We start from the raw sequence: 14,582 nt of genomic DNA, 5'->3' as shown, positions 1-14,582 counted from the left end.
AAACCCCAAAAGGACACAAAAAAAAGCTATACTACTAAGGCAAGATGTATAACAGAGGATAAGTTTATTGAAGAGCTAAAGGAAGAGGGAAGAAAAAAGGCAGAGAAAGAAGAACAAAAGCAGCTGAGAAAATTTGAAAGAAAAACGAAAGAAAGAAAAAGAGAAACAAGACAAAAAAGCAGATAAACAAAAACGGCAACAGCAAAAGGTAGCTGATAAAGAGAGACTTGTTCAAGAGCGGCTAGAGAAAATGAAACTTGAAGAAAAGAAACAGAAAGAAGTCTCTCCATCTTCCAGTACCTGTAGTTCAGAAAGTACTTGCACTTGTCCATTTTGTGGCCTCCAATATGAAGATGTATCTTCACTCTTATGGATAAAATGTGACAAATGTGGTTTGTGGCTTGATGCCTACTGTGCTGATATTACACCAGAGGAGATACCTGATGAGTTCATCTGTGAAAATTGTCTTGTTATTTAGCTGACACCAACAAACAAAACAGGCTATAGTTTGGCTTTTGTAAGTTTTGTTTTTGTTGTTTTTAGTAATTTTAGCTCTTAACGTTGAAAAAGAATGAGTATAAAGTCTCTGTACTGTCTACATACTATATTGTATCAAATATTCAATTAAAAGTGGTTTGCAAAGTATGGAAAAACACTAATCAGCATTTTTACGAATGTCTCATAATACCCCCTGGTGTCCCATAATGCATGCATTGACAGTTTTGTATGTACAAGTTGCTAACTGACCAAATAGATAGTGAGATGATGTTATGTTTATATCACTATATTGGCCTTGCATGACTTTGTTTAAATGCAGAATATAATTTCTCTGCAAGCTTTTATCATGTAATGAGATGGTTTTGAAGTTAAGTGTCTCATAATTACCACCACTACTCTACATCAATAACTTCACAAGTTGGAATGAATTTCCTTTCAACATGTGGTGGAATGAATTTCCTTTCAACATCTGGTGGACAGGTCCAAAAACCCTATCGCACAAACACGGTGAATCAGCGTGGCGATGTGACACTTTGCACAAACTTCACTCCTCGTTTCGTTAGCCTTCAAGACCGGCATATATCATAGAGTACCTCAGTATTCTTGACTCTTACTTCTTCAAGCGTTGCTCAAGTGACGTAGTTTCTCACGAGGGGCTCGAGTTTATCATTAAAGTCGAGCCGATTAAAGTACGCCTCACGAGTTACATTCTTAAACCATTCAATTTAAAACCACGTATCACGTGTGCCCGTTTAAGGTAATTAGGGACTTTCCACGAGATTTCCCCTAAATAGATCACGTGTTAGTTGTCAATCCGGTGGATTCTGGTGGTATACATGGTTCAACAATGCGGTAAGTGTATTTTAACATAGTATAAGCTGTCAGTAATTGTTTGTGCACTGCTAAACTAAGTTATTTTTGTGTGATAAGCATGCTTGAGGAAGGGTCTGGGGGACGAGACTAATGTTTTGACTGCAGTTGATGATGGCCAGGCAAAGAACTGCGAGAAGAACTACTGTGATAGCAAGGAAAAATGCCCTCCCCTATAGCTCTGCCTAGGGGCATTAACTAGCACTATCTACAGCTACTGTATTATGTTGCTGATATGTACATCTGGGCCACCAGAATAAAGGTGAAAGTGGTAGTAAGGTTCAATCCTATTATTCTGCTGAACAGGCAAGGGAGTCTGGGACTCTGGGGGGCATGCTCCCACAGGAAAGTATAAGTACTACAACTTTTTAGTTTTAATTGCTTCATCAAGTATAAAAATTTCAGTCAAAGGTGATGATCTAGGCTCTGGTCTTATGCACTGGTTGGAGTGGTTGCATCGATACTGCACTGTGACATCCTTGAGGGGTTAGTGCTGGCATTGTCCATGGCAATACTATTCCATCTCCCCGAGTCTTGATGATTGAGTCCTCCATTCCTTTCTCTGCTGCTCCAATCCTGAAGTTGTGACCACAGTCAAAAGGTGGCGACCGAGGCTCTAGTCTTGCATCTATACTGTACTGCAACACCCTTGAGGGGTTAGTACCAGCATTGTCCATGGCAATACTGTTCCATCTCCCATATACAAGTCTTGATGGTTGAGTCCTCTATTCCTTTCTCTCTTGCTCCAATCCTAAAGTTGTGACCACAATATTAAAAAATGGTTATAACATGATAAATTATTATGATGATAACAATTACAATATATGTATTTATAGTTGTGTAGCAACTGTGAACTAATTAGGCACTTGCAAGTTTAATTAGGTGTCTGAAGCATTTAACATGCACAGATATGAGATATATCTGTCACACACATGCAGTAAAGATAGATTTACTCTAATAGAACAGTCATACTACACTGTAAATTCATACTTCTGAATTTACGGTCTTATGAAACAGTCATTATTATGTATGGATTTTACTGACAATATTCTGCATTAATGTTAATTGCTCATTTCCAAAAAAATTTACCTTTTATAAACCAATTTGTAGAGTCTATCACTGACAAAATGAGTGATATCCACTCCAAAAACACCTTCGCTGTAAAAAAGGTGCGCCCAAGAAACTACAAGTACCTGGAACCCAATGTAAAAAACAAAAACAAAAAACAGCTCAGCTGAAGTGAAAAGTAACTGGTAACTTAAAGAGCTGATATCTGAAGCGGCCAAGAATACAACTAACTACAATTACTAAAGTTTAATCCATGCAAGAACACCTTGGCTATAAAACAGGTGTGTACATGAAAGTAACTGGCAACTGAAATAGCTGATATCGAAGCGGCCAAGAATGAATGGTCATATACAACTAATTCAAAAATTTAACACTGAACCTTTATAATTCAGCTGTGTTCTATATTCACTCTTGCTGCATCCTAAAGTAATTTCTTTTAACTCTAATTGGCTGGTAATTTGGCCGCCTTTTTTTGCTCTATTATACTGACTATTAAAAAAGAGGCGGCCAAATTACCAGCCAATTAGAGTTAAAAGAAATTACTTTAGGATGCAGCAAGAGTGAATATAGAGCACAGCTGAATTATAAAGGTTCAGTGTTAAATTTTTGAATTAGTTGTATATGACCATTCATTCTTGGCCGCTTCAGATATCAGCTATTTCAGTTGTCAGTTACTTTCATGTACACACCTGTTTTATAGCCAAGGTGTTCTTGCATGGATTAAACTTTAGTAATTGTAGTTAGTTGTATTCTTGGCCGCTTCAGATATCAGCTCTTTAAGTTACCAGTTACTTTTCACTTCAGCTGAGCTGTTTTTTGTTTTTATTTTTACATTGGGTTCCAGGTACTTGTAGTTTCTTGGGTGCGCCTTTTTTACAGCGAAGGTGTTTTTGGGGTGGATAGATACTACATGAATCTTACCACTAGAGCCTTGTGAGAAGGCTTGGTATCTTCTAATATGTCTGGCTAGTTATCTATGTCCCTGTTCAGCTTAGCCCCCCTTTCAAAAAACTTAGATCCACCCTGCCAATTGACGTTCAGATGATAAGGTAGCAGAAGACTCAGAATTACAAGATTCATCGTACGTCTTTCTCTATTTAAATATTCATCAACAAATTCTGCAGGATTTGATGATGGTGCATATAGGGTAAGGTGTAAATTGCAGTGTTTAAGGATGAAATAGTTGTATTTATAATTATTTGATTTTGCAACTGGTCATTATGATCACACAGACCCTTTATCTTATCTGAAAGGACTGAAATAGAATTGCAAATGTTGTGGTGTTCTGAGCACCACGAGGTTTGCATGTTTTGCACACTATCAGAAGAATCTAAAGTTTCATCAACATTTGATTCAGTATTAAAAGCTAAGGTCATCGAGCTTTTTTGACATTTCAGAAACAGTGCAGTGTAGATAAATTTCCCTGTTCTACTTGAAGGGATTGTAAGGATGGCAAGTCAACACACTGCTCTAATTCATTGTAAAAGTTGTGTATGAGCTGTTTAATGCAGCTGTTACAAAGATTTGCTTCACAATATATTGTGTACTTAATTTTTTTTACCAAATACGCTAGTAGTTGACTAGCTATTGTGTTCATAAACAATCTCGTACAATCTTAAAATCAAATATACAGTTTTGTTCTTCAAATCTGTCTTTTATTTCTTAGGCTCAAGAATATCTCCTAGATGCATAGCTAAGGCCACCATTACACCAGTTGGATTCCAGGATGCTCCAGTTGGGTACAGAGATGCACCAGTGATGTATACATTCTCCACTCCTTTGGGACGATAGTCTAGACAAACTGGTGCCTCTTTATCATCATCTCCTCCCATCCACATTGTGGATGCTTCATGGACAGTGGCTGGTCCACGTATCATTTCTGCAGTTGGCCTGGTCTTCTTCCAGCTGCCAGAACTCCCTTCACGGTGCCAGTACTCTACATAGTTTTCTCCAGATGCTATCTCCTGTTCAATCACTTGGAATGTAGCATCGTCCATAGCATCCCATAATTCCTCATCAGTTTTGTTTGTAACACTCTGTAAAGTGGCATTAGTAGTGACATCATTACCATCATTCAGTCGGTACCAGTTCTCTTTGTTGTGGTGATCCAGCTGTCCAAGTGTGGAACATGCAATAATTACGTGTTTGGTGGAAGCTGACAGTTGGTCTGCATTAGGAAAGACAAGATAAAACTGGAAAACATCTTTAGCATTTTTGACAGGATCTGTGTCACTTATGGCTGCCATCTGGATATGGAACTGGTGGTTAGATTTCTTGCTCACTCCTGCCATATAAATTGCAGCCATTTCTAAGTCACCAAGTTCTGATTTGTGATCAAGGATGCTTCGTGGTAGTCGAGCGGTAACATTGGTGATGAAGTGACATGTGTAACGTTTTCCAATGTTGACAAGTTGTGGAAACTGGCTCTTTGGGAATGAGTTAAGCATCAGTGTTGTAGGAGGTAGTGTGCCCATTGCTAGGACCAGTTTAGCATTACCAAGCTTGAAGTTACCCTGACTGGTTTCCAGGACAGTTGCCTTTTTTCCATCTTGTTGAATTTTCTTTACGGTACAGTTGATGCGTATCTTTAATGGTGCCTTATCTGCAGAGCTCAGGATTATATCCAAGAGCTTATCTGGGACTGCATGTTTCTCAAAGTCTTGGTACCTATTAATCAATACATTTCCTTAGTACATTTGTCAAAGTATGTAACTTTCCTTACCTATGGCTCTTGCTTTTGACAGCCAGTGGTCCTGGAATCATTCTGGTAATGGTGTCAACATTATCTGAGACTTTGCTGAGTGCCAGCTGAAGTGCTTTTTGTAATTTCCCATACACAGGTTTTGCAGGGTGGCTTGTCACAAAGATTTCATCTGCAGAAACAACGTTCAGTAGCTCTCTGACTTCACCAAAGTATTTATGGACAGTATCAATAACTTCTGGAGGCCAGTGTTCCATCTCTTCATCAGTGGGTTCAGGAGTCCATCCATTCCAAAACAATGACCGGCCACCCAGAAAATTGTTCATTCCATGTTGCCATTTAATGTACTTTCCTTGGTGGGTCTTTTCTGAGATGCTCCAGGGAAAAGTCTCTGATGCTCCTCTCCATGTGCATATATAGGCTGGAGGTAGATTTTGAAAATGGGTGGGGTGGAAATACTGGCCTTGTTCAAGCACAAGGAGTTTTGCCTTAGGATTGTTCTCTGCCACCTTAGTAATGAAGCCCAGTGCACAGTAAGAAGATCCAATGATGACATAGTCAAACTCTCCTGATTGGCAAATTCTTTCCCATTCATCATCATGGACAAAGAACATTTGTGTCATCACCTCTTGTGGTGTAGTGTTCTGCTTGCCGGGTACTGGGTACCCATACTTTGGTGCTGAAGAGTCCATCACATCTGTAAATTCACACCAGAAAGTAAACAAATAATCTGAGCAGAATTTGTAATGGTTAATTCCAATGAAGCATATACAGCAAGAGGATAATTAATTTGTTTTCTGAGTATTATGGCAAAATTTTCATGAGTTTCTATATCTTTGTCCTATATCTACACTCATTAAAAGTAAACTCCTATTTACCTGGTAGGCAATATATTCTAAGTTGCTGCCTAAATTATCTACAACTATACTAAACTATATATGATGTGATCTGCAAGAATCCCATAATTATGTTCACACAAGCCTTATACAGTAGAATGCAATGGGTGGGGTATTTACAAAATTGCAAAAAAATCCGTAAATTTTAAGGGGAGCCTGTATTCTCTGGCTGCTTCTAATGCGTCCTCATCACTGGCCTCCTGTTATCGGAGGCACGAGAACATTAAGAAACGCGCGTATGCTCAGAGAATTCGTGAGGAGGAGCATGCCTCTTTTACCCCCCTGGTAATGTCTGCCTCTGGTGGTCTGGCTCATGAGGCTTTTGTTTTTTATCAACGCTTGGCTTGTCAACTTTCAAATAAGTGGGGCGATGATTACTCTGTTGTCATGGGGTGGTTAAGGTGCTGTCTATCTTTCTCTCTCTTGCGGTCCTCCATCCAATGCATCCGCGGAGCCCGCTCATCCATCGGTCACTATGTTAAGACTCCCCCAATTGTGGAGCTGATTCGGGCAGAGTCTCAGTTTGCCGTGGACTAAGAAAGTCCCGGTTTGTCCAGCACAGGCCATTTATGTGCTGGGGGTGGTAGGCAAGGGCAGTCCATCAAGCCCGGGAAAAAAAATATATATATATATTCCGCGGAATACGGAATAGCGGAATAACGGAATAGCAGAATAACGGAATAAGCGAAAATCACATTCTAAATATTTTGTTATTGTTTATAGCCTCTATAACGTTTTAATATACATTCCTCACCTCGTAGAGAACACAATCACGATGGCACCGATCCTCGGGGCGATCTTTAAATAGGATATGTAGCGTAAGCGACCGAATGTCGACCGGTATCTTATGTCGACCACAGGTGTTTACAAAGTCGACCACAGAAATGACTTGAAGTTATCCGTAAATTTACTGCTCTTGAATTGGCGCGTATTAAAAAGGCTATGGCGCGTAAGAGGAAGAAGAAGAAGCGAAGAGAAAGACGCCTGAATAATGTACAAAAACCGGCCAGTAAAAGGCCATCGAAGCTACGACAATGGACTGATGATGGTATGGTACGCGCATTGAATGCCGTACAGTCTGGCATTCTTGGCGTTAATGAGGCAGCACGAGATTACAAAATACCACCGACAACATTGAAAGACAGGTTGTCCGGGCGAGTTATTCATGGCACCAATATGAGAGCGAAACCGTACTTGAGCCGAGAGGAAGAACAGGAGCTGGTTGAATTTTTGTTGAATTGTGCGAAGATGGGGTACGGAAAAACCAGAAAGGAGGTGTTGGGTATTGTTCATGCTATGGTGGAGAAGAAGGGCATTAAACTGGAAAATGGAGTTACCCAGGGCTGGTGGGTAAAGTTCTGTAAAAGATGGCCAGAAATCAAACTCCGTAAGGGTGATTCTTTTCCTTTGGTGCGTGACCAGATGAGCAACCGTACAGTTTTTGAGTCGTACTTTGATCTTCTCGATGAAACACTAACTAAGCACGGCCTGAAAGACAAACCAGCTCAGATTTATAATTGTGATGAGTCTGGCATACCCTTGGAGTACAAACTGCCGAGAATTGTTGCAGCCAAAGGCACAAAGAAGGTGAGACAGTGCACATCAGGAACTAAGACTCAAATAACAATCCTTGCCTGTGCCAACGCTGCAGGGCAAACCATACCTCCAATGGTAGTGTTTTCAGGAAAGCATTTCAACAGTGCCTTAGCTAAAGGAGAGGTCCCTGCTACTCTTTATGGAATGTCACCATTGGGATGGATGGACCAAGAGCTTTTTAGAGAGTGGTTTTCAGAGCATTTTCTGAAGCATGCTGTTTCCAGTAGACCTTTATTATTGTTACTCGATGGCCACTCGTCTCATTACACTCTAGACTTGGTCAAAACAGCTGCTGAGGAAGATGTCATAATATTTTGTCTTCCTCCCCACACCACTGCCGACAGTCAACCACTTGACACCAGTTGTTTTAAGCCACTGAAGACCCATTGGGTTGATGTGTGTCGCAGATATTTATTTGCTAATCCTAGTCGGGTCATTACTAAGTTTCACTTTTCGTCTTTGTTTTCAGAAGCATGGTCCAAGAGTATGACCATTAATAACATTTCATCAGGTTTCCGCACCACTGGTGTTTGCCCATTTAACCCAGATGCAATCTTGAGCAAATTTCCCAAGCAGAAAGAAACAGACGAGTCTACTACCAGTAAGAGTCCGGCTAAACCAGTCACCTTTTCGGTGGAGACGGTCAAGAAATTTGAAAGACGATTTGAGAATGGGTACAACATCTATACAGATCCAGCTTATGTGCAGTGGATGCGGATGTATCATCCTGACCATCTCCCTCCTGGTTAGTACAACTTTGCATTCTGTGTGATTATATATGTACATGTTTACTTTGGTGCTGTAGAGATTTTGGATGCTGATGTTGTGACCGTGGGTACTGCTACTGGCTCTACAAGCACCGTGGGTACTGCTACTGACTCAACAAGCACCGTGGGTACTGCTACTGGCTCTACAAGCACCATGGGTACTGCTACTGACTCTACAAGCACCGTGGGTACTGCTACTGACTCTACAAGCACCGTGGGTACTGCTACTGACTCTACTAGCACAGTGGGTACTGCTACGGGCTTCCGCACTACAAGTGTTTGCCCATTTAATCCGGCTAAACCAGTCACCTTTTTGGCAGAGACGGTCAAGAAATTTGAAAGATGATTTGAGAATGGGTACAACATCTATACAGATCCAGCTTATGTGCAGTGGATGCGGATGTATCATCCTGACCATCTCCCTCCTGGTTAGTACAACTTTGCATTCTGTGTGATTATGTATGTATGTACGTGTTTACTTTGGTGCTGTAGAGATTTTGGATGCTGATGTTGTGACCGTGGGTACTGCTACTGGCTCTACAAGCACCATGGGTATCGCTACTGGCTCTACAAGCACTGTGGGTACTGCTACTGGCTCTACAAGCACCGTGGGTACTGCTACTGGCTCTACAAGCACCGTGGGTATGGCTACTGGCTCTACAAGCACCGTGAGTATGTCTACTGGCTCTACAAGCACCGTGGGTACTGCTACTGGCTCTACAAGCACCGTGGGTACTGCTACTAGCTCTACAACTGCAAGATCTCCTTTTTCAGAGCTCCTCGTATATCCAACTCCTACACAAAGGAAATCGAAACCAAAGAGCTGTGCCCGGGTTTTGACTAGTGCAAAATCTATTGCTATGCTGGAAGAGAAAGCCCGTAAGAAGCAAGAAGAAATAGACTTAAAAGACAAAAAGAAAAAAGAAAGAGAGGCAAAGAAAGTTCTTCGAGATGAAGAAAAGAAGCGCAAAGTGCAGGATAGAGAGCAGAAGAAGGCTGAAAAGCAAAGAAGGTTGGACGAAAGAAACAATTCTGGATCAAAAAGGCAAAACGCATCATCACACAGTCAGAGAGCAGCGAAACGGCAACGAGAGGACAATTGTCCTGAAAGTGGTATTCAGCATCGTGAGATTTCAGAGGATGAATGTGCTGTTTGCTTTGGGCTGCACGAAGAGGACCCAGAACAAGTCGAGTGGCTGAGGTGTACCAATGAAGATTGCAATGTGTGGAGCCACACCGATTGTCTTGAAAATTGTGGTGTGTACGTTTGTTATGCCTGTGGAACCCTACTCATGTAGTATTGCTTACCCTACACTCTTATATACTCCATTGATACATGTTGTACATATTGTTTATAACATTATAATAAAAACACACTGCTTAATTAATGTCAACATGTGCTGCGGTTGTGACAATCTGAATGGAAATGGGATACGGGAAGCTTAACAAGGCCGGGAATCACGCTGTGGGGAGCCTCAAATAAAAGGAAGTGGTTATAGCGACTATTACACTTACTTAATTCATAGTAGCTGCGTTAATCTGGCGATTTACGATCATCTGAACGAAGGCGAAGGTCTCCTTCGCGTTCACACAACAGCTGACTCCCGAAAACTCTAGAATACAATATTAACACAACACTATTTTTAGTAACACTATATATGGACTTACACCTTACTATTTATAGAACACCATAGTATGAATAATAGTAAAACTCCGTACATGTAATTACTATGGCAAAGGGGAAAACCAGGGTGGTCGACATTGAGATATCGGAAAATGTATAGCGGTCGACTTAATATATCCGTGGTCGAAAATGGAAACAAATGGAGAGAAAGGAAATCGCTTGTCACTACTTTTTGTCACGTAGAAACTGTTGTTTAAGTACAGGCAGAGACTATGCTTGTACTAAAGGTATTGTAAAACTAATAAATCGTAGTGCGCCTGGTATAGTACGGGCACCGCCGAAGGTAAGCGGATACTGGTCGACAATCGATCGCTTACGCTACAAAGATATTCACTCTAGAACAATTTAACTAAGCTAAACTACTGTTAAATACACTTCACTACGTAATCACTAGAAAACTAGAAGTTCTTTGTGCTATACTTGCTCATACCAGCTGTCACACACGAGCAGCTAGCTAGCTAGCTAACTGGCCGAATAGTTTAGGACAAAACAATCCACCCCCTAGGTAGCTACCCTGCATGCATGGAATAATCTGACTTTTCTTATAACTCTGTTACCATTTCCTAAAGTGTTTCAAATAAATTCGGAGGATGATACTGCTTTCAGCTCCCAACATCAGAGCTCCAACCTCGGCTCTAACACTTCGTATATAACTCTAACAAATTCGGGCAGTTACTTGTGTGTGACAGCTGGTATGAGCAAGTATAGCACAAAGAACTTCTAGTTTTCTAGCGATTGTGTAGTGAAGTGTATTTGATGGTAGTTTAGCTTAGTTAGATTGTTCTAGAGTGAATATCTTTGTACATATCCTATTTAAAGATTGCCCCCGAGGATCGGTTACATCGTGATTATGTTCTCTACGAGATGAGGAATGTATATTAAAACATTATAGAGGCTATAAACAATAACGAAATATTTAGAATGTGATTTTTGCTTATTCCGTTATTCTGCTATTCCGCTATTCCGCAGAATACAGGCTCCCCTGTGAATTTTAAGTGCTTCTTTCACAGTGAAGGAAGATGATAAAGGCATAAACCTTGGTAGCATCGTGATCCCCAAAGCAAGAGGAGTTCACAAATCTTTGTTTCGTGTCAGTACTCCCAAGGATACGGAAGATATGAACGTTAGTCTGCCTTTTTTCTCACGTAGAAAATTGCCTTTGCCCTGGTCGTAGGAAAGGCCTGGAAGACAAAACTTACCCAGCAATGGATTCACCTGTTCATGGAGAACCCTATGGTGTAAGTTGTATCTTGGTAGAAGAGTGCATTTGTAAGTTATGATCGTTTAATTAAGCGCCTGTAGTTTATTTTCAGTATTGTCACTGTACATCAGTTGTTGCCACTTTGTACTTTGTAAGTTCTTGGCTTGTAGAGCTGAAACTTCGGTTGACCATCTATTTGGCTATCTAGATAAAGAAAATGTAATAAAATGGAATTTGAAAAATGTGCTAACATATGGGGTTCTTGCAGATCCGGGCGAAATTTTTTTTTGTACAAGGTCGCTTGCCCTAATCTGACTATTTTATTTTATTTATTTATTGTACCGGGCAGTCAGTACAGCTGATAAATGCCCAGGGAAAAAAGAAACAGCATACAGCAGAATTAATATGTGACCCAGTTTTGGAAAACCATCCTTTTTGGCACATTGGTCAATTTTCTCTTTTGTAGATAAAATGAGGCACTGGGTGTTTATCTATCTTGTGTCAAAATTTCAGCTTGATATCTTGAAGGGTTCCAGAGATATGGTTAATTTACTGTCTAATACGTACATTACAAAGTAACTGTTCATATTAATGCATTGAATTCTGTGAGTAATTAAGTGTGACAAATTGTGACAAATCACTCTGTTTACAAATAATTCCATTCCTACTCTCTAAAAATATTATAAAGAGACTTCTGATTGTTAAATCAAGTGTTCTTGGTCCTTTTCTTCAATTAAAAGTCATGTATCATTGTCTAAGACTTAGTTTTAACCATTCTAGCACCTAAACAAATCACCCCATTTGTAAGTTAATTGGTGTCCCACGCATGGTGAAATCACTACATGGTCTGATAAAATCATCCATATCCCTTAGCAGAAAGAAGCTTTGGGTGTGAAATTTTCACAGGAAGAAGGCTTAATAGTTGCTTTATCCAAATGTGTAAAAAAATAATAATTTTTTAAAAAATGCTTAAATCTTCAATTGAGTTTTTCTGCAAATTTTGCATGTGCCCAAAAGGATGGTTTTCCAAAATTGGGTCACAAATACAGTTAATTATTGGATAGGTGATAGTTGTAAATTATTTGAAAAGGTGTCATAGTCAGTTGTGTCTAGAATAGATGTGGGTAGGTTGTTCTATTCTTTGATTGTTCTTGGAAAATATGATTGTAGATGTGACAGCGGCGGAGGAAGCTGTCCGCAATTTGGGGGGCACTTACACAATCAACAACCAGGCATCCCAAGACGGAACGTCCATCACCTTCCAAAGTACAGTTGCTAGTGGCAGTAGAACCTACAAACAGTTTGATTCTGTATACGTTTTGGAGCCCATCTTCATATGGGCCCCTAATAGAGTAATATAAAAACCTAAAAAAAAAACCTATTATGCACACCTAGCTAGCTATTGTGTGCAAGCCTTATTACGCTAGCTATTGACTATGGCTACATACTGTACGTAGTGCACCCCTGTTTACTTCATCCACTACTTTTCACTCTCACTCTGTTGTAGCAACAGTGACTCCTTTTGATCAGTAAGTCACGTGATTTACATTGGAATCAATCACAATACCTCGGGGGTAATCACTTATTAAACAATGTTGGCAGTCTCCCATAAACGTACTGTACATTATTAGTAACGACTGATCTATGGACTGATCTTTTCACAAAGTAGCTGCTGCTCTCCAATTAGAATACTCCAGTACAATTGCTGTTCTTATCTAGTTTACTCATGAACACGTTGCTGTAGTCCTGTACGCCATTACAACAAATATCTTCGGAAACAACATCCCCTACCAACTGGTCACGTCTTTTTACAGAGTACAATTTAAACCAATGAACTGTAATTGTGCGCTCAAAAGTATATGAATCGATTGTGGCTTACAATTGGATGCATCACGTGATTCACTAAGCTGTAAGCTATGTATCTTCGTACGTAACGGTCACTGAGCTGTATAACACTAACGTTAATACCCCTCCTGTTTCTATGTATACTTCTATTTGCACTTCTAATTTTTGTACATGTATGTTGCTGTGAATGCTGCAAAGTTTCCAGCCAAATTTTTGGGGGGCACTGCCCCCTTACATTTTGAATAGGGGGGCATGTGCCCCCTAGGCCCCCTCTGTTCTGCTGCCCTTGAGATGTGATGTGGTTAATAAAGGTCACAGGTGGGAGAATGAAATGATAAGGGTGGTAGTGTTGTGTGTCTCTTGTTACAGGTAGGTAGTAAGTTGTGGTTGACAGAGATATTTGATGATGAAAAATCTTGTAAAATAGTTGTAATCTTGAGATGTTCCGTCGAATTTGTAAGGTAGGCCAAGATAACTGATGTAACATTAATGATACTGAACTAGTTCTACTATAATCACTTAAAACCCACCTAGTTGCTCTTTGCTGAATTGACTCTAATTTATCTCTATCACTTATATAATATGGATCCCAAATAACAGAAGCGTATTCCATCTGAGGTCGAACCATTGTTAGATAAGCTGATGCCTTAACATTCGGTGAACAGTCACTTAAGTTACGTTTTAGAAAGTTAAAGTATTTGATGCTTTTTTTAGCAATGTTTGATATATGTTGTGACCATGATAACGTCTTGTCTAGCGTGACTCAAAGATATGAGTGACTATCAGTTTGTTATAGGATACAATGATTTAAAGTGTAATGATGATGAATCGGTGAATGAGATCTATTACATCGAATTAGTACACATTTGGTGATATTCAGTCTAAGCTGCCAGGTTGTTAACCAACTAGCAATTTGATCCAGGTCTTGCTGCAATATAGCGGTGTCTTCTGGTGTATTAATAATTCTGTACAAGAGGCAGTTATCAGCAAATATTCTTAGAGGTGAGTTTATATTGGTAATGATGTCATTGATATAATGTAGGAACATGAGCGGGCCAAGTACCGTCCCCTGGGGGACACCAGATGTTATGGATACAGAACTAGATGTTACACCATCAAGGAGTACTTGTTGGGTACGGTTAGAAAGCCACGCCTTTATCCAATTGTATGTGTTACTTTGAATTCCATAGTGTTGAAGCTTGGTGAGAAGTCGTTGATGAGGAACTGTATCAAAAGCTTTGGCAAAGTCTAGGAGTATAATGTCAATTTGTTTCTTATGATCCAATGCATGCGATATGTTTTCTGTTAGTGTTAGTAGCTGTGTGACACAGGAATGATTTGCTCGAAAGCCATGTTGATTCTCTACCAGGACCAGGGCCGGCCTTAGCATTCTGGAGGCCCTAGGCAAAGCCAAAGTTAGAGGCCCCTCCTAACAGTCAAAGTAATGCCCATTTGT

At 40.1% G+C, this 14,582-nt stretch overlaps 2 protein-coding genes across 15 annotated transcripts in view; one reads left to right on the top strand and one right to left on the bottom strand.

Moving 5' to 3' along the window:
• Nucleotides 1–802: 802 nt before the first annotated feature.
• The window catches only part of LOC136241707 (uncharacterized), a 28,183-nt gene continuing 14,403 nt past the window's right edge, over nucleotides 803–14,582 (bottom strand). For 7 of the 9 annotated variants that reach the window (XM_066032966.1, XM_066032960.1, XM_066032964.1 and 4 more), the window contains 3 exons: nucleotides 5,159–5,834; nucleotides 3,358–5,103; nucleotides 803–2,119 (listed from right to left, as the gene is read on the bottom strand). In XM_066032966.1, coding sequence (XP_065889038.1) covers nucleotides 4,092–5,103; nucleotides 5,159–5,834 — 1,688 coding nt within the window. In that variant the 3' untranslated portion in view covers nucleotides 803–2,119; nucleotides 3,358–4,091. Of the gene's footprint in view, nucleotides 2,120–3,357; nucleotides 5,104–5,158; nucleotides 5,835–6,787; nucleotides 6,947–14,582 lie in introns of those variants that run through there. The other 2 variants (XM_066032961.1, XM_066032967.1) reach the window with 2 other exon arrangements.
• On the top strand, nucleotides 6,838–14,470 carry LOC136241709 (uncharacterized). 6 transcript variants are annotated; one of them, XM_066032970.1, is made up of 5 exons: nucleotides 6,838–8,374; nucleotides 8,435–8,824; nucleotides 8,889–11,170; nucleotides 11,230–14,259; nucleotides 14,317–14,470. In XM_066032970.1, exons 1-2 carry the CDS (start codon nucleotides 6,976–6,978, stop codon nucleotides 8,740–8,742), a joined length of 1,707 nt encoding a protein of 568 aa, XP_065889042.1. In that variant the 5' UTR covers nucleotides 6,838–6,975; the 3' UTR covers nucleotides 8,743–8,824; nucleotides 8,889–11,170; nucleotides 11,230–14,259; nucleotides 14,317–14,470. The 6 variants fall into 6 exon arrangements, with proteins under 6 accessions (XP_065889042.1, XP_065889043.1, XP_065889044.1 ...); XM_066032971.1 differs by having other exon boundaries at nucleotides 8,889–11,203; nucleotides 11,255–14,259; XM_066032972.1 differs by having other exon boundaries at nucleotides 8,889–11,318; nucleotides 12,452–14,259.

Source organism: Dysidea avara, chromosome 12, assembly GCF_963678975.1.
Source record: "Dysidea avara chromosome 12, odDysAvar1.4, whole genome shotgun sequence".
In the NCBI taxonomy this organism is placed as follows: domain Eukaryota; kingdom Metazoa; phylum Porifera; class Demospongiae; order Dictyoceratida; family Dysideidae; genus Dysidea; species Dysidea avara.
Note: the sequence above shows the minus strand (reverse complement) of the source record. Positions and strands in the feature narration are given on the sequence as shown.